This window comes from Heterocephalus glaber, unplaced genomic scaffold (genome assembly GCF_053883595.1).
Source record: "Heterocephalus glaber isolate CG9 unplaced genomic scaffold, H.glaber_assembly_v1.0 deba00001673, whole genome shotgun sequence".
NCBI lineage: Eukaryota > Metazoa > Chordata > Mammalia > Rodentia > Bathyergidae > Heterocephalus > Heterocephalus glaber.
In genome coordinates this window covers 19,851,136-19,865,386 of record NW_028258410.1, presented here as the reverse complement: position 1 = coordinate 19,865,386, position 14,251 = coordinate 19,851,136, and the positions used below count along the sequence as shown (strand labels likewise).

General features: G+C 56.6%; 1 protein-coding gene across 3 annotated transcripts in view; it reads right to left on the bottom strand.

Annotated features, from left to right (window-relative positions):
* Positions 1-14,251, bottom strand: part of Prex1 (phosphatidylinositol-3,4,5-trisphosphate dependent Rac exchange factor 1) — a 192,304-nt gene that overhangs the window by 25,723 nt on the left and 152,330 nt on the right. For all 3 annotated transcript variants that reach the window (XM_004858239.3, XM_087197739.1, XM_087197740.1), the window contains 13 exons: positions 13,279-13,367; positions 11,921-12,003; positions 11,673-11,763; positions 9,830-9,958; positions 8,963-9,004; positions 7,901-8,121; positions 6,328-6,427; positions 4,034-4,177; positions 3,825-3,939; positions 2,571-2,637; positions 1,463-1,635; positions 447-549; positions 246-313 (listed from right to left, as the gene is read on the bottom strand). In XM_004858239.3, the coding sequence (XP_004858296.2) occupies positions 246-313; positions 447-549; positions 1,463-1,635; positions 2,571-2,637; positions 3,825-3,939; positions 4,034-4,177; positions 6,328-6,427; positions 7,901-8,121; positions 8,963-9,004; positions 9,830-9,958; positions 11,673-11,763; positions 11,921-12,003; positions 13,279-13,367 (1,425 nt within the window). The remainder of the gene's footprint in view (positions 1-245; positions 314-446; positions 550-1,462; positions 1,636-2,570; positions 2,638-3,824; positions 3,940-4,033; positions 4,178-6,327; positions 6,428-7,900; positions 8,122-8,962; positions 9,005-9,829; positions 9,959-11,672; positions 11,764-11,920; positions 12,004-13,278; positions 13,368-14,251) is intronic.

Sequence of the window (14,251 nt, the reverse complement as noted above, 5' to 3'; positions counted from 1 at the left end):
CCGATCAGCCACCCCATGGCTCACACTGGAGATGTTGCTTGGTCCCCCCAGCCAAAGTGGGGGTTCCCTGGGGAGGGTGGGTACTGGCCTGAGCCATATTTGTGGCTCCCCAAAGCCAAGGTCCATAAATCAGAGGTGGGGCCTCATCAGAGCACCAGGGGGCACCTGGGGTAGACCTGGAGTCGGATGCCCAACCCAGGCCTGGTCCTGGCTTCCCAGAGGGAAGGGACAGGGCAGCCACTCACCGAGGTGCACCCTGGGGCATCTGATCCTTCACTCGGAGGTTTTTGCCCAGAATCTCCACTCTGGGGCCCTGGAAAGGAAGAGGCATCAGGCCTGGGGCCTCCAGGACATCAGGGCACCTGGGAAGCGTGGGGACGGAGTTCCAGGACGGCGGCACCCCGCCTGGCACCATTCCTGGGCCACGGTGCCTGGCCGGGCCTCACCTGCTTCCGCATGATGTCCGTGGCCTGCATGATGCACTTGGGCAGCAGCCCGTGGCTCCGCGCCAGGATGGCCGCCTGCTCCAGGGAGACACTCAGGGTGCTTCTGTGGGGGTGAAGGATGGGGCCAGGTGGAGTGGCACAGGGTGGGGCCACCTCCTCCCACCCCTGCCGGGGAAGGGCTGCAGCGGCTCCCCAGTGTCCTCGGTCAGTCAGGGAGGCCACTCTGGCCTGTCCCTCCACATCCCTGCCGCTCTCCTCCCGCCAGCCACTGCCACCCCTAGGTACCAACTTCAAAGCCGTCTGCACCCCGGGAGGCAGCACCAAGTGGCAGGGGCTTTGTGGGGCTCCTGGGGCCCCAGCACCTCGGTCAGGGAGGACCCGGGAAACCTGTGCCAAGTGGCTGTGCAGCGACTTCCTGGAGGCCTGGAGGTGCCTGAGATGGACACGCTGGGCCCTGGCCCACTTCTGTTCTGAGCAGTCCCAGCCCCCAGACCTCCACCTCACTGCTCTGTGAGCTTGGACAGACGAGTCCATCTCTCTGTGCCTTGGTTTCCCTAACTATGAAGCAGGGACCACACTACAGTATGGACAACGTAGGCAGACAGAGCCCCATCGTGGGCTCCGCAGGGAGGGAGGGCTTTAGGCAGGGAGGCCGGGCCTGGGGGAAAGGTGGCCTCTTTCTCCCTAGGACAAGCAGCAGGGCTGAGGACGGAAGGGGGAAGGGAGAAGGGGCCCGGGGCCAGGTGGCCCGCTCTGCACTATGGAGCTGAGCCAGGTATCGTCAGCGCTACACAAAGGGCCACACAGTGACCTGGGCCTGCAGCCTCCTGGGCCGACGACCACTGGCCGCCCATTTCACAGACAGAAAAACTGAGGTCCGGAGGGCCAAGGCCTTGTCTGGGTCCAGCAGACAGGGGCAGGACCTGGATTTGAACACAGCCTTCCTGCCACTTTGTCCTGGGTACCTGCACTTCCCGGAAGCACTCCCAGCCCAGACACACACACCCCTGGCTCACCTCTGCATGCCTGTGCCGCACATGGTGATCTGGCAGGCCCCCAGGCGGTAGCAGAGCTCCGAGGAGACAGGGATGAGGCCGGCACCCAGGCTCCCAGCAGCTCCAGGCTTGGGGTGGATGAAGGACTTCATGAGGCGGCACAGTTCGTCCAGGGCATTGATGGGGCGGATCAGCTGCAAGGTGCACAACCAATGCCCAGAAGGTCAGGGGGACCCCACCAACCCGAGGCCCCCACCAACTTCCTCCCCTTCATCCTTCTCACTCAGCTCTGCTACTGCACCTGTCCTCCCAGCTCCCCTCTCTAAGGCTTACAATCCAATTAACTGCTACAATCTCTGCTCAAGAACCATCTGTGGCTCCCCACTGCCCTACCAGCTGGTGTTCAGGATCCACCACATGTCCAACCTTCTGATTTACCTCTTCATCTGCAGATGTGTTCCCACCAAAGCCTGAACAGGGGACCTCTTGCCTCTCCAAACCTATACCTGACATGATCAGCTCAAGCTGCCCCTCCCCAAGACAAGCCTTCCCTGACCACCATGTGGAGGCTCACGGACTGTCCACAGTGACATTCTGCCAAATATCCCAGAGGCTTGAAGCTGCCACCTCTCTCAAAGCCCCAGCCTCCAAACCCCAAGGCCGGCACACCAAAACCAGTGTCAGAGTCACAGCCCGTGAGAGCCTGGGAAAGCAGGAGGCCCAGGACCACGTGGTGTGGGGTGCCCAGGCGGCTCCACAGGGCAGCAGAGGCAGCTGCAAGGCCTGGGAATGTGGACCCCACAGCCAGATCTGTCCATTTGCCCAGGAAAATGAAGTTTCCATTTTGGGGGGAACCTTTCGATTTCTAAATCTTGGCAACACATCAGAAGCAAACATAAAGAACATGGCATGGACCCCACCTGGCCTGGGGGGGTTGTGACTCTAACCTGAGAAACCCTGACGCCAACGAGGGTTAAGGAGAGAGGCACAGGCGGGAGTGGGGAAACAATCATCTAATAAGGCATTCTCACTTCGGGAGCCATCCCGGGAGACTTCCTGGAGGGGGAGCCTGGGGCTTCTCCCCCGAGAACCCCACCGCCAGCCCAGGCTTCAGGGCACAGGGACGCACCTGGTCTATCTTCACTGCTGTGGTGCTGGCGTCCGTGGGCAGGTTAGACCGTTCCAGGTAAAACGCCCTGAGAGAGAAAGCTGGGGCTGAGAGGGGCCACACCGTGCTCTCTGCCCCTACCCATGTCGCAGCTGCTGCAGCCACAGCCCAAGAAACCATGGAGAGCACCGGGCGGGGCAGCTCCTCCAACCCCACCTCTCCTCCTCTCCAGCCCAGCCTGCCTCCCCTCTGAGCACAGCACCGCCTGGGCAGATACAGCAGTGTGGTGTCAGGGTCAGCAAGCTGTTATCCGGCCAAACAGTGAGCTCTTGGGGCCTGGGAACCAGAGTCTGCATCCCCGCTCAACTCAGCCAGATGATGTCAATGAATGTGCTTGTGTGCTAATAAAACTTTATTTGCAAGACAGGGCATGGGCCAGATAAAACAGGACTTGTTTTGCTGCCTGCTGATTTCCACGCAAGCATCCAGCCAGCATGCGGCCCACAGAAGACCTCTTGAACATATTGAATGAACGAAGGGGTGAACAAATGATCATTCAAGCAGATGGCACAGAACAGATCAACAGTGTTGGTCAAACAGGTGCCAGTTTGAAGTCCTGTGGCTGGGTGCTCTTGCCAGCACTTGGACAGAAGCATCTTTCTCCTGTTTCCAAATGGAGGATAACGCCTTCCTCACACCAATCCATCCCCTAGTCCTCAGCCTCCCTGGGTCCCCGGGGTCACGGAACAGGCTCGGGAGGGGCAGGCTCGGGGGCTGTGGCAGAGGGGCATGGGAGCAGGGGCTGGAGAACTCACAAGCTGCCCCGGGTCTGTGCTCCACGCTGGCAAAATCTGCTGGCTGTTTTCCCACTCCTCCTCGTGGACAAGGCCCAGGAGCCACATCCCTTTCTCAAGACCAGGAGTCCCAGGCCCCGACCCCCCTCCCGGCTCTGACCCCCGCTTGGATTGAGAGAAGCAGCCGGGCTCGGCAGAGAGGACCAGCTCTGAAGCCAAGCAGACTGGGAGCCAAAGCTCAGCCGCTGCCAGGCTGTGTGGCCGGGGGGCTCCCTGGGAATCGGCTTCCCTCCTGTGAGTGGGTTAGCACGGCCTGCTGTGCACACGGCTGTGAGACTCCCATGCAGGCCAAGGGCCCGGCACACAGGAGGTGCTCAGAAAGGGTCTCGGCCCACGCCCCCCACTGCCTGTGGTCCCTGGCGTGCTGTCCTGCACAGGGCACTGGCCTCCCGACTCCCGCGCCCGCCATGACCTGGCGTACCTGAGCTTGCGGTAGTACTGCTGGACCTTCTCCAGGGACTGCGTGTTGATCTCCTGCTGCAGGTCTTCCCCCACCTGGCTGCCTGGAGGCAGAGGCCCCTCCACACTCTCCAGAGCTGAGGGAAGAGGAGCGAGGGCAGGGGGCGGGGTCCCCAGGTGCTCAGCAGCCTTGCCCAGGCCCCCCGGGGTTCCCCCAGACCCGAAGCTCACCTTTTGTGAAGAGCACCGTGTGCAGCCGGAGGCTGGCGCCGCTCTCCAGGCGGGACGGCAGCTTGGAGAAGTGGTGGCTGTCAAGGTAGAAGACCACCTTCAGCGCCTGCCGGCTGCCCTCAATGTGATAGAAGACGCTGGTGTCTGCAGGGCACAAGGGGGAACCGTGCTCAGCCCAAAGGCCCGAGGGGAGGAGCCCTCCCTTCCAGAGGCTTCCTGGGCCTTCCCTGTCACCCCACCCGAGAGGGCAGCCCCAGACCCCTGGTCTTCCCTGCCTCGAGGTGCACTGTGGGATCCGCTTGCTCCCCTACCCTAGAGGGTAGCCTCAGACGTCCCACACCCGGAAGAGCACCCTCTGCCCTCCCTTCGCCTGCTGCCGCAGGTCCTTTCCACGGCCCGCTGCCCAGGAGGACAGACGGCAGCCTGTGTCTGCAGAGCCCAGGGTGCTCCTTCCCTGTCAGGGGCCCACCGGACAAAAGCCACGCTCAGGGGGCCTGCATCTTATCTGCACCCATTCAGATGGGCTTCGGCCAGGGCCAGCAGTCACAGCACTCAGACCCCATCCTGTGTCCTGCCAGGCATTACTAATTGATCAGTGTTTCTCCCTGGACCCAGCTCAGCCCACAGCCAGGCAGTTCCTGCTGTCAGCTCAAACGGGGGCCTAATAAAGGAACCTGCCCCCCCCAGACTGCAGTCTGCACATTCTCAGCTGGGGTGACAAGGCCCCAAGCAGGTGAAAATTGGTTCTTGAGGGAGAGTGTGGGAAAGAAAACTTACTCTTTTTACATAAAAAGCACAGATGCACGGTACATAAAAGACACATAGGATACTGGTAGCATTAAAATTTCAAGGCAGGGCCAGGGCTCTAGCTCAGTGGCACCAAGCCTGCCTCGAAAGCACAAGGTCCTGAGTTTGATCCCGGGTACCAAAAAAAATTCAAGGCAATATGGCAATTAGGAAAAAATGGTTTTGGAGTTTCTGTGTGTGTGTGTGTGTGAGTGTGTAAGTGTAAGCGGTACTGGGGATAGAAGCCAGGGCCATGGCACTGAGCTACACCCCCAGCCCTTTTTTGTTTTTTATTTTGAGAAAGGGTCTTGCTAAGTCACTAAACCCACAATCCTCCTGCCTCAGCCTCCCAGACTGCTGGGACTTCTGCGTGCATCACCACACCCAGCTTCTAACAGTGCTTTTGGCGAAGTGAAATGAAGACGAAAAGCATGTTCTGGAGCAGTGCTCCTCAGACTCTGAGCTTCGGGGTCCCCTGGATGGGGCTGTGGCACACAGATGCCTAGGCTCTGCCCCAGAGGTCTGGGTGGGGGTCTGAGAACCACTCTTTCCAGCCAATTCCCAGCTGCTGCTGGCCCAGGAGCCACACCGGGAACAGCACTGTGTAGGAAGCCAGCCCAGGGTTCTTGCCCATACATGGCCAGGACCCAGGGCCCAGCCCAGCCCCTACACTGAGTCGATATGGCCAGGGATGGGGGCTCAGTATCTTGGAACAGCTCCCCAGATGATTCTGGAGTGTAACCAGAATGAGACCCACTAGGCTAGATTGTTGCTCCAGGAGGCCAGAAGCCTGACGCTGGGGCCAAAACCCAAAACTGCTGGATGCAAATCATGTGCTCCTTGTTCTGGATGCATGCGTAGATGGGTAGTCAGATGGACATGTGGGTGGATGGGTGGATGGACAGATGGATGGGTAGATGGGAGGGTGGATGGATAGATGGATGGGTGGATGGGTGGGTAGAGGGGTGAATGGATGAATGGATATGGAAGAGGAGATGGATGGGTGGGTGGATGTGGAAGGGTGGATGGATGGATGGATGGGTGGATGGACAGATGGATGAATGGATGTGGAAGGGTGGATGGATGGGTGGATGAATGTGGATGGGTGGGTAGATGGGTGGATGAATGGATGTGGAAGGGTGGATGGATGAATAGGTGGGAGTGGGAGGAAATGTGGGAGCGAAGAAAAGACTACAGAATCCTAGCTAATTATGCTATAAGCCCTTAAAAATCCAAACAAGTGTTCACCCCAAAGAAAGACATCTTCTGGGCAAAGTGTTACGAAGAATGGACTGTGCTTCTCTTACGAGCTGTGTGCAATGACTGGGTTTCAATAAGAAGCTTCTTCCACATGGACCCTGAAGGTCAGCTCTGAGACTCCTGTTGGGACCGTGGGGCTGGCGGTGCTGGTCTGGTCAACCCTAAACAGCTGCCCTGGAGGCAGGGCAGGGTCAGGCAGCCTCTCCCCCTTGAGACCCCCAAATGCAGGGGTGAGAGGCATCACTCACTGGCCACATAGTTCTCGTCCAGCTGCTTAAAGGAGAAGGTGACGTTGTCTAGCTCTGACAGGGTCACCCAGATGTCCTCCAGCATGGTCCGTTCCTCCTTCTGCAGGAAGAAGACACAGTGGCTCAGGTGCCAGCCATGCCCTGGGCTTTCGCTTCAACATCCTGTGACCCAGCTCTAGAACCTGGCCGAGGGCCATGAGATGCCAGGCCCTGAGTGTGGTTCTGCACATGCAATCATGGCTGCTCTGTGGCTGTCCTGTACCTCCAAGGGTCCAAACCCACCTCCACTCTGATGTGCTCAGTGGCCCCAGTAAAACCACTTCCTGCTGTACTGGGACCACCACAGCTGGCTATTAATGCATCCACTTCTAACCCAACCCAACCAAATACCAGTCTCTACTTCCTTCCTTACCGCCCACCTTCCATCCTATCTCTCCCAGCTCCAAACATCAAGGGCTTTCCTGTTTCTCTGTTCCCTCACCCTGTGCATGAGCCACGACCTGTGCAACAGGAGGGCCCACAGGGCATTCTCCAGCCCCACACGCCAGCCACCAGCTCCTGGCCAGCACCCAAATCCAGGGATCTCACCAGGCCCACGCTGGAGGGGCCCCTCCCGCCATCCTTTCCCTCCAGCCCTCCCCGTGCCAACTCGAAGCTCTCTTTTAAAAACTCAGCCCTAGTCACATTACTCGCCCGCCTTGGTGCCTCCAAGCCCTCCTCTGGCACAGGATGGAGCCCAGCCCCACAGCTCTGGCCCCACCAACCTCATCTCCCACCCAGTGCCTGAGCCCTCTGGCCCCGCTTCACCTGGCTAGCAAAGGTCGTGGCTGCAAGGCTGGCTCTGCCACTTAAATCCCAGGCCTCCCCAGCCTTCTGATTGCTCTGCCTCACTTCCCTGCCTGCCTCCACCCACCTTTCCTCCTGTCTGCTCCCCCAGCCAGATGGTGAGCCACACACACACACACACTAGTGTCCAGCTCTAAGAAGGGGACTGCAAGAGCTAGGATCCAGCAGCCTTTCTGGGCCCAGGTTGTGCTTCCTCTGAGCTCAGGGAAAACTGATCTCCAGTCAGGCACTCACCTGTCACAGTGGTGGCCAGCAGAGGGCGCTGTGAGGCCGTGCTTCTCTCCAGCCCCCAGCTGGGCCTCCACAGTGGCCCATAACCATAGACACTCGTACTGGGGGCCCTTGCAGGATGCGTAAGGGCCTCCCTGGCCTCTCCACACTGGGCACCGGTTACAGTCCCTCCTCTCCCAGCCCCCAGCTCCGACACAACTGAAACCTCCAGATGTTGCCAAGGTCCCTGGAGGGTAAAGCTGTCCTTGCCTGAGAGTCACTAGTCTACTGATCTGTTCAGTTCTCACTCCCACCAACCAGGACGTAAGGTCCCTGGGTGGAAGGACTCTGCTTTGTTTGCCAACAGGCCCCAATTCCACTAACGGCAGTACACAGTAGGTGCTCAGGAAACAGCTACCACATGAAAGACTCGGCCAGCGGAGCTGAGGCAGGGGTGCCTCTCTGCCCACAGGGACACAGCAGGTGGCCCACGAGGCCCTGCCACTCACTCACTCACCACAGCAGCTGGCGAGAGCAGGGACTGGCAGTGCAGCAGGACCCCCGTGGCCGCCACCTGCTCCAGCCACTTGCGGCTGGCATCGCGGCTGCTCTCCTCATACTCGCCGTTGTTGTTGTAGCGGTAGCTGAGGGCAGCCAGTAGCTGCTCGGAGAAGGTGCACACAGCAGCCACCAGTGCCTGGCAGAAGATGGCGTCCCGGCGCAGCTGCAGCTCGGCATCTGGAGATGCAGGGGGCTCGGTGGGCACGTGCTCCTCAGCATCAGCAGGCCACACCCAGACCCAGGCCCACAGCTCTGCCACCCCCGCAAAGGGCCCCAAATTCAATCTCAGTGGACACCCTGGCTGCCAAGACAGTTCTGCAAAAAGCAACGCTCCACCAGCAGCCAGTGTGCCCAAGCCACACCTCTCTCAGCACAACCATCTCCCACCTCAGGAAACAACGGCCTTTCCCAAGCCGCCCTGAACGCGGGCCACTGGATGCCAGCGAAGCCACGCTAGGAAGGCACCGGGCCACTCTCCATGCCGGAGAACGGCATTCTCTCCCCACCCAGCTTCCTCCCTGCCCTGTCCCTGACTCCCACATGGGCCGCAGAACCAGCCAGTTTCAGCCAGTCCGCCATTCAGAGCCCCGGCCTTTCGGAAGGATTATTGTCCACAAAACAATGGCTTCTGGCCAACTGGTTTTCAGTGACCTACTGTGACCTCGGTCTTACTGTAGCTCCCCTTGGCTGAGAGTTTCTGGGAGGCGAGGGACAGAGGACTCTCCAGGACGCCCAGGCCCCTGCAGCCCCATCCTCCAGTGCCTGCCAGGACCGGGGCTCTGTGACAACGAGCCTTGCCATCCTCAGCCCTCACCCCATGTCCTAGTCCCTTGGGCACCAGGGGAAGGCATGGCTGTGCTCCCCAGTGCAGGGCCTGACAGGCCATGGAAGAGCCAACCATGGCCAGCTCAAGAGGCCTCCTGGGCAGGGGTCCCCAACACCCACTGCCAGGGCCTCTGCGGGGCACACCTGGGTGCATGTGGCACATGTGGCCACAGTTGCCCCTTCGGAGTCTCACCTGTGCACTTGAGCAGGGCCAGAAGCAGCTGGTTCTTCCCATCTGGAAGGAGGAGAATGGAGTGGAGAGGAGATAACTGAACCGGCAGCGACGGACTGGCTCTGCGGCCACACAGGCGCTCTGGCTAAGCTAAAGCTGGGCCTCCCGGAGAGCTTTTACTGAGCATGGGTGAATTCCAGGGAGCCCCGGGCATACAGGGAGTGGAGCCCACCTGCCAGCATTATCTGTCCCCTTGTCCCCACTGAAGAGATTAAAACCAGCACAAGTCACAGCCCCACCCTCAGGCTCTCACTTCCTCCTCAGAGAGCCAAACTCAGCCATCTTCCTTCAGAGATGCTCTACGACCCTGAAAAGTCTTGCAAGAAAGATCTGAAGGACCTTCAAGCATGAGGCCATTTCTAGAAGCCATGTGAGAGGCACCTGGGGCTGGCGTGGTAACAGCAAGAGCAGGTGCAGGACACCCACCCACTGAGGATGAGCCAGTGGTAGGCAGTGTCCAAAGGCCTTGCTTTGTACTGATTCATTTATCCTCAACAACATCAAGGGAGAGTGATGAAAGAAAGGCCCAGAGAGGTCAAGAAACATGGCAGGATCACACAGCCAGCAGTGGGGGAGATGGGATGCAAGCCCTGGCAATCTGGCCCAGAGTCCACACCCTTAACCAATTTCACGTTTGGAAAGCAGGACATTACTAGGTCACACAGACTTCTACCTCAGGGGCAAGACCTCAGCTGAGGATGGACACTTGCTGTTCCTACCCTACCCCTGGCGGTGGATACATGGGGCCTGAGATGGGCCCAACCAGGGTCGGTCACAGTCCACATCCACAGCCACGAACCTTGGCAGGACATCTCCCCACCCACTGACCTTCCACATATCGCTGGATGTTGTCCACGAGGGTCTTGATGGAGTTGGGGAGGTTCCAGGGGTCCTCCTGGATGCTGATCTGTATCAAGCTCCGGCCACGGATGGTACACTCTTCCTTCTGTTTGAACTCTGGGGCAGGAAAGTGGCATGAGGGCCAGGGAAGGGACAGAAGTGGCTTTGGAGAACAGTGGCACAATGGCCTATGCCCTGTCACCAGATTCCAAAGCTCGTTACCCTAGATGAAGGGAGCTGGCAGGACTCTTGGCTGTTACCTGGTCCATGGAGGGCGAACATGGTAAGTGTGTGACTGCTTCCTAGTACTGCACTCATGGCAAACATCACTAATTGATCTCAGTGCTCCTTCCTGCTAGCCGGAGACCACACACAGTATGACTTCTAACAGCTACAACCAATCCAGTGCAGACATTACAAACCAATCACAGCATCCCTTTCTTCTAGACCTGCAGGCCATACCCACAGAAGTCTTCTCAGGTGCTAACTCCTTACTGCCACTGCCAGATGAGCTGGCACCTCATGTAACACCTTCTTTACACAGAAGAGGAATCCCAGGCACAGAATGAGAAAGTGACCTGTCTAAAGTCACACAGATGGGTATGGATCTGGCCCCAGCAGGACCATTCAAAGGCCAGACAGACACAGGTCTTTGTCCTGTGAACCCCTTCACAGATTCCTGAGGTGTCTGTTGTTGGTCCCTCCCTACCATTTCTGGTTTCTGGGGTCCTTCCCTGGGGAAGTGCTCAGAGGGAGCTGCCGAGTGGAGCCCCAACTTCTTGGCACCCCCCGTCCTGCTCAGAGGCAGCTTAAAGGCAGCTGCCTGACCGCATCCTATCTCCTGCACACAGCATTGTTCCATCTCAGTCACCAGTGCCCAGCACAGGCCTGGCACGAGCTCTGGGGCATCACTTGCTGGGCACAGAGATGCATGGGTAGATGGCAGGGGAGCAGATGGAGGAGCAGGCAGTGGATGAGTGGATGGTGGGCAGACGGGGAGTGGAAGTAAATGGGTAAATGGGACAAAGGTGGGTGGGAGGACTTCAGAAATTTCTATTTTTTCCTCCCAATCACTTCAAGAAGAAAGAGTGTAGTGCTACTGAGGCTTTAAGGTTTCTTTCACTTGAGAACCACTCTCTTGAATAGGATCAAAAGGCCCGGGGCAGGCAAAGTGCCTAATCACAGTGTGATAACATTGTTTCCATTGCATTTATTGTAATGGTTTATTAACAATTTATGGAATGTCATACTAGCTTCTCATCAAAGGAGTTTAAGAAGGTGTTTTCAAAATCAAATTTCTAAAAGGGACAAAACTATGTCAAATGAGTGTGGTTAAAAAATGTGAAGATGTGGGCCAGGGATTTAGCTCAGTGGTTCTGCTGCCTGCCTTACAAGTGCAAGGTCCCAAGTTTGATCCCTAGTACCACAAAAAAAAAAAAAAAAAAGTGAAGATGTAAGTAGGTTCTGTGGTCTGGGTGATGGATGATGGGACCTCTGAGGTCAGGAAAACTGCTCCAGGCCTTCCGCTCATGTCACCGATGGGCTGGCCAGGAGGTCCAGGGACCAGCCCAAGGCCACAGACCACCTCCATGAAGAGCCAGGGAGAGTAACTGTGTGAGGCTCTGCAGGGCCTGGGTCTCTGACATATTCTTCCTTGTTCTTTATTTGCTTTGTTTTTGTAATTCTTTAAAAATGAAATAACCATCCTCAGCCCAGAGACAAAAACAGGCAGTGGGCCAGATCTGGTCCACAGGCCGGAACCACTGACTGGACTAGTTCAGAGCCATCCCACAGGCCAAGAGTGTAACCAGTGTCCCGCGCCATCCCTCACCTTGTAAGCTGTGCTCCATGGGGAAATGCTTGGTCTCTTCAAACGCCCGGCTCATGACAGGCCCCTTGAGCAGCATGTTGATGGAGTCCACCTGGGCAGCAAGAAGCACCAGGCTGGGCGCGGTCCCCACAGACCTCTGACTGCTGGGACCTGTGGCCCACAGCCCTTGCTCCAGCTCTGGTGTCCCAGGCTCTGTTAGGGATGACAGGAGGGACCCAGGGCCATGCCAGGTGGGAGAGAGGGCCTACCTGGTTAAAGAGATGCTCCAGGCAGCCGTGAAGTTTGTCCTGCTTGTCCGACGGGATGCGCATGTCACAGGGCAGCTCGTCCCCTGGCAGAAGGCAGGGACTGCAGCCATCAGCCATGGCTACTCCACCTGGCATCTTCCCAACCCCTTTCTCCAGGATGCAACAGGACTACAGAGCCCCAAACCCAGAGGGGTGGGGAGCGTGACAGACCCAGGTCACTGAGCAAATCCCATGATCTCTCTAAGCCTCAGTTTCCTCATCCGCAAAATGGGCAACAGCCAAGCCACTAAGGCACCACAAGACTGTGAGTCACTGCTGTTCTTTCCATCCGGCAAATGAAACAGAACCAGACAGCAGGGACTGGTGCCCAGGGATCCTGACTCACCCACCGCCCAGCAGTTCCAATTCAATCAGATGCAGCACATAGGCCTCTTCCCGAAGCCTCCCCGGGACAGTTTCTCAGATGCCTATCTTATGTGATGAAATATTTATCTAAAGTTCAGCGATATCTTCTGTTTTCCTGGTGCTTTTTTTTCTTCTTTTAAATGGACATATAATTAAAATTAAATTTTTATGCACAGACTCCTCCAGAAGGACGCAAGATGGGTTGACAGGGACAGGAATGACAGCCTGAGAAGCAGGGGGCTGGGGGCCAAGGTGGGGGACTCGTCACTCAGCACCCTCTTGCACCTTTTGAGTAGTGAACCATGTAGATGTATGACCTTGTCACAAAGGGAAGTTTTTAAAGTCTGAAGTAAACAAAACTAAAATAAAAGAAGTAAATAGATGCCAGGCTTTCAGTAAAAGCTGCAAGCACAGTGTGATCTAATTTATAATACATTATTTATTTCTGTCTCTCTATCCAACCATCCACCCATCCACATGTCTGTGTGTATAAATATGTACTCATTAACGACCTCCAAGTAGTAGCAATGGGCACTTCTGGGGGACACGACGAGACTGTAGTTTCTCTTTATGCACTACTTTGAAGTTTCCTATGTCGTTAGGGTTTCTGACTTGAGCATGTGCCATTTTCATGGGAGCCCTCAGGTCACATGATCTGAGTGACATCCACATGTCACGCATGAGCGTACGCAATCACCAGTAATTGCGCCAGGCGTGTTTTTATTTGTTCACTGTCTGTGACTCTCATGAGGACCGGGATCTTTATTCCAACCACTGCTGTGTACCCAGCATCCAGCACATAACAAGTGCTCGACACAGGGTTGTTGGATGAGTGGATGGACAGCAACAATAGAGCAATTTGATGCAATGTAATACAAAACAATACAATGCAGACGAGGTGCAACAAAATACGAATACGACAGAACTTTCCCAAGAGCGCTCACTGCACTCACCAGAGCCCATCTCATCACTGCCCAGATAGGAGCTGTTGCTTCTCACGCTGGTGTAGGACAGGACCGAATCCCGGTTGCTGTTACACTCACTGTAATGGGTGAGAAACAGGCAGTCAGCGTACAGCGCACACCTCTGGTCTCACCCTCTGGTGGCCCCAGGCAGACATGGAGACAACTGGCCCGGGCAGTTTCCTGTGTCTTGGGGTGGGGGACACTAGGAGGCCCTGCATAGACCCACAGGAGGAGGATGGTAGCATTACAATCAGGACGGAGGACAGTGACAGCAACATTTGGGTGTCACTACTGTCCAGTGTCCCCAGTGCTCCCCTGTACCTCACTCCTCAGCTTGGCCCAGGACAGGCCTGCCCATGCCACATTTGATCAAAAGGGACTCAGAAGGTCCAGGGAACCAAAAGCCACAATTCCCAGGTTCTTTCCCTCAGCTTTCTGACAATTAAAGGAAAAAACAGAGGACCCAAAAAGGTAGGAATGAAAACTCAAAGATGAAGAGAAATCTTGGATGGACGCAAGGCTCCAAGACATCCCACTGGGCAGGTGCCAGGAAAGCTGTACAAAGAACCAGTGGGATCCCTCAAAGACTGAAAGAGTATGGAGGTCAGGAGGGCCCAATCTTCATCAAACCCAGTCGGGCCTGGGTTTTGTCCCACTGAGATCTCATCTCACCACAGAACTGTCTGCTGGAGACCAGTGTGCATGTATTCGTGGTAAAAATTCTACTTACCCACCACATGGCTTATCACATAAAACTGAGTTTTACTCTATTTAACCCGCTAACTAAGATCCCCTTGACCTTGTTTTGATTAATTTAACCGGCAGAAATACCATCCAGGTCCTCTCAGAGTTAAGAGAAAAAACAACCTTATTCCTTGGGTCAAGTAAAAATAGTGTTTACCCTATGTCTGAAACTGAGTTTGAAAACACACTGCAGAGCCCTGCCCTTTCCTCTGCCACC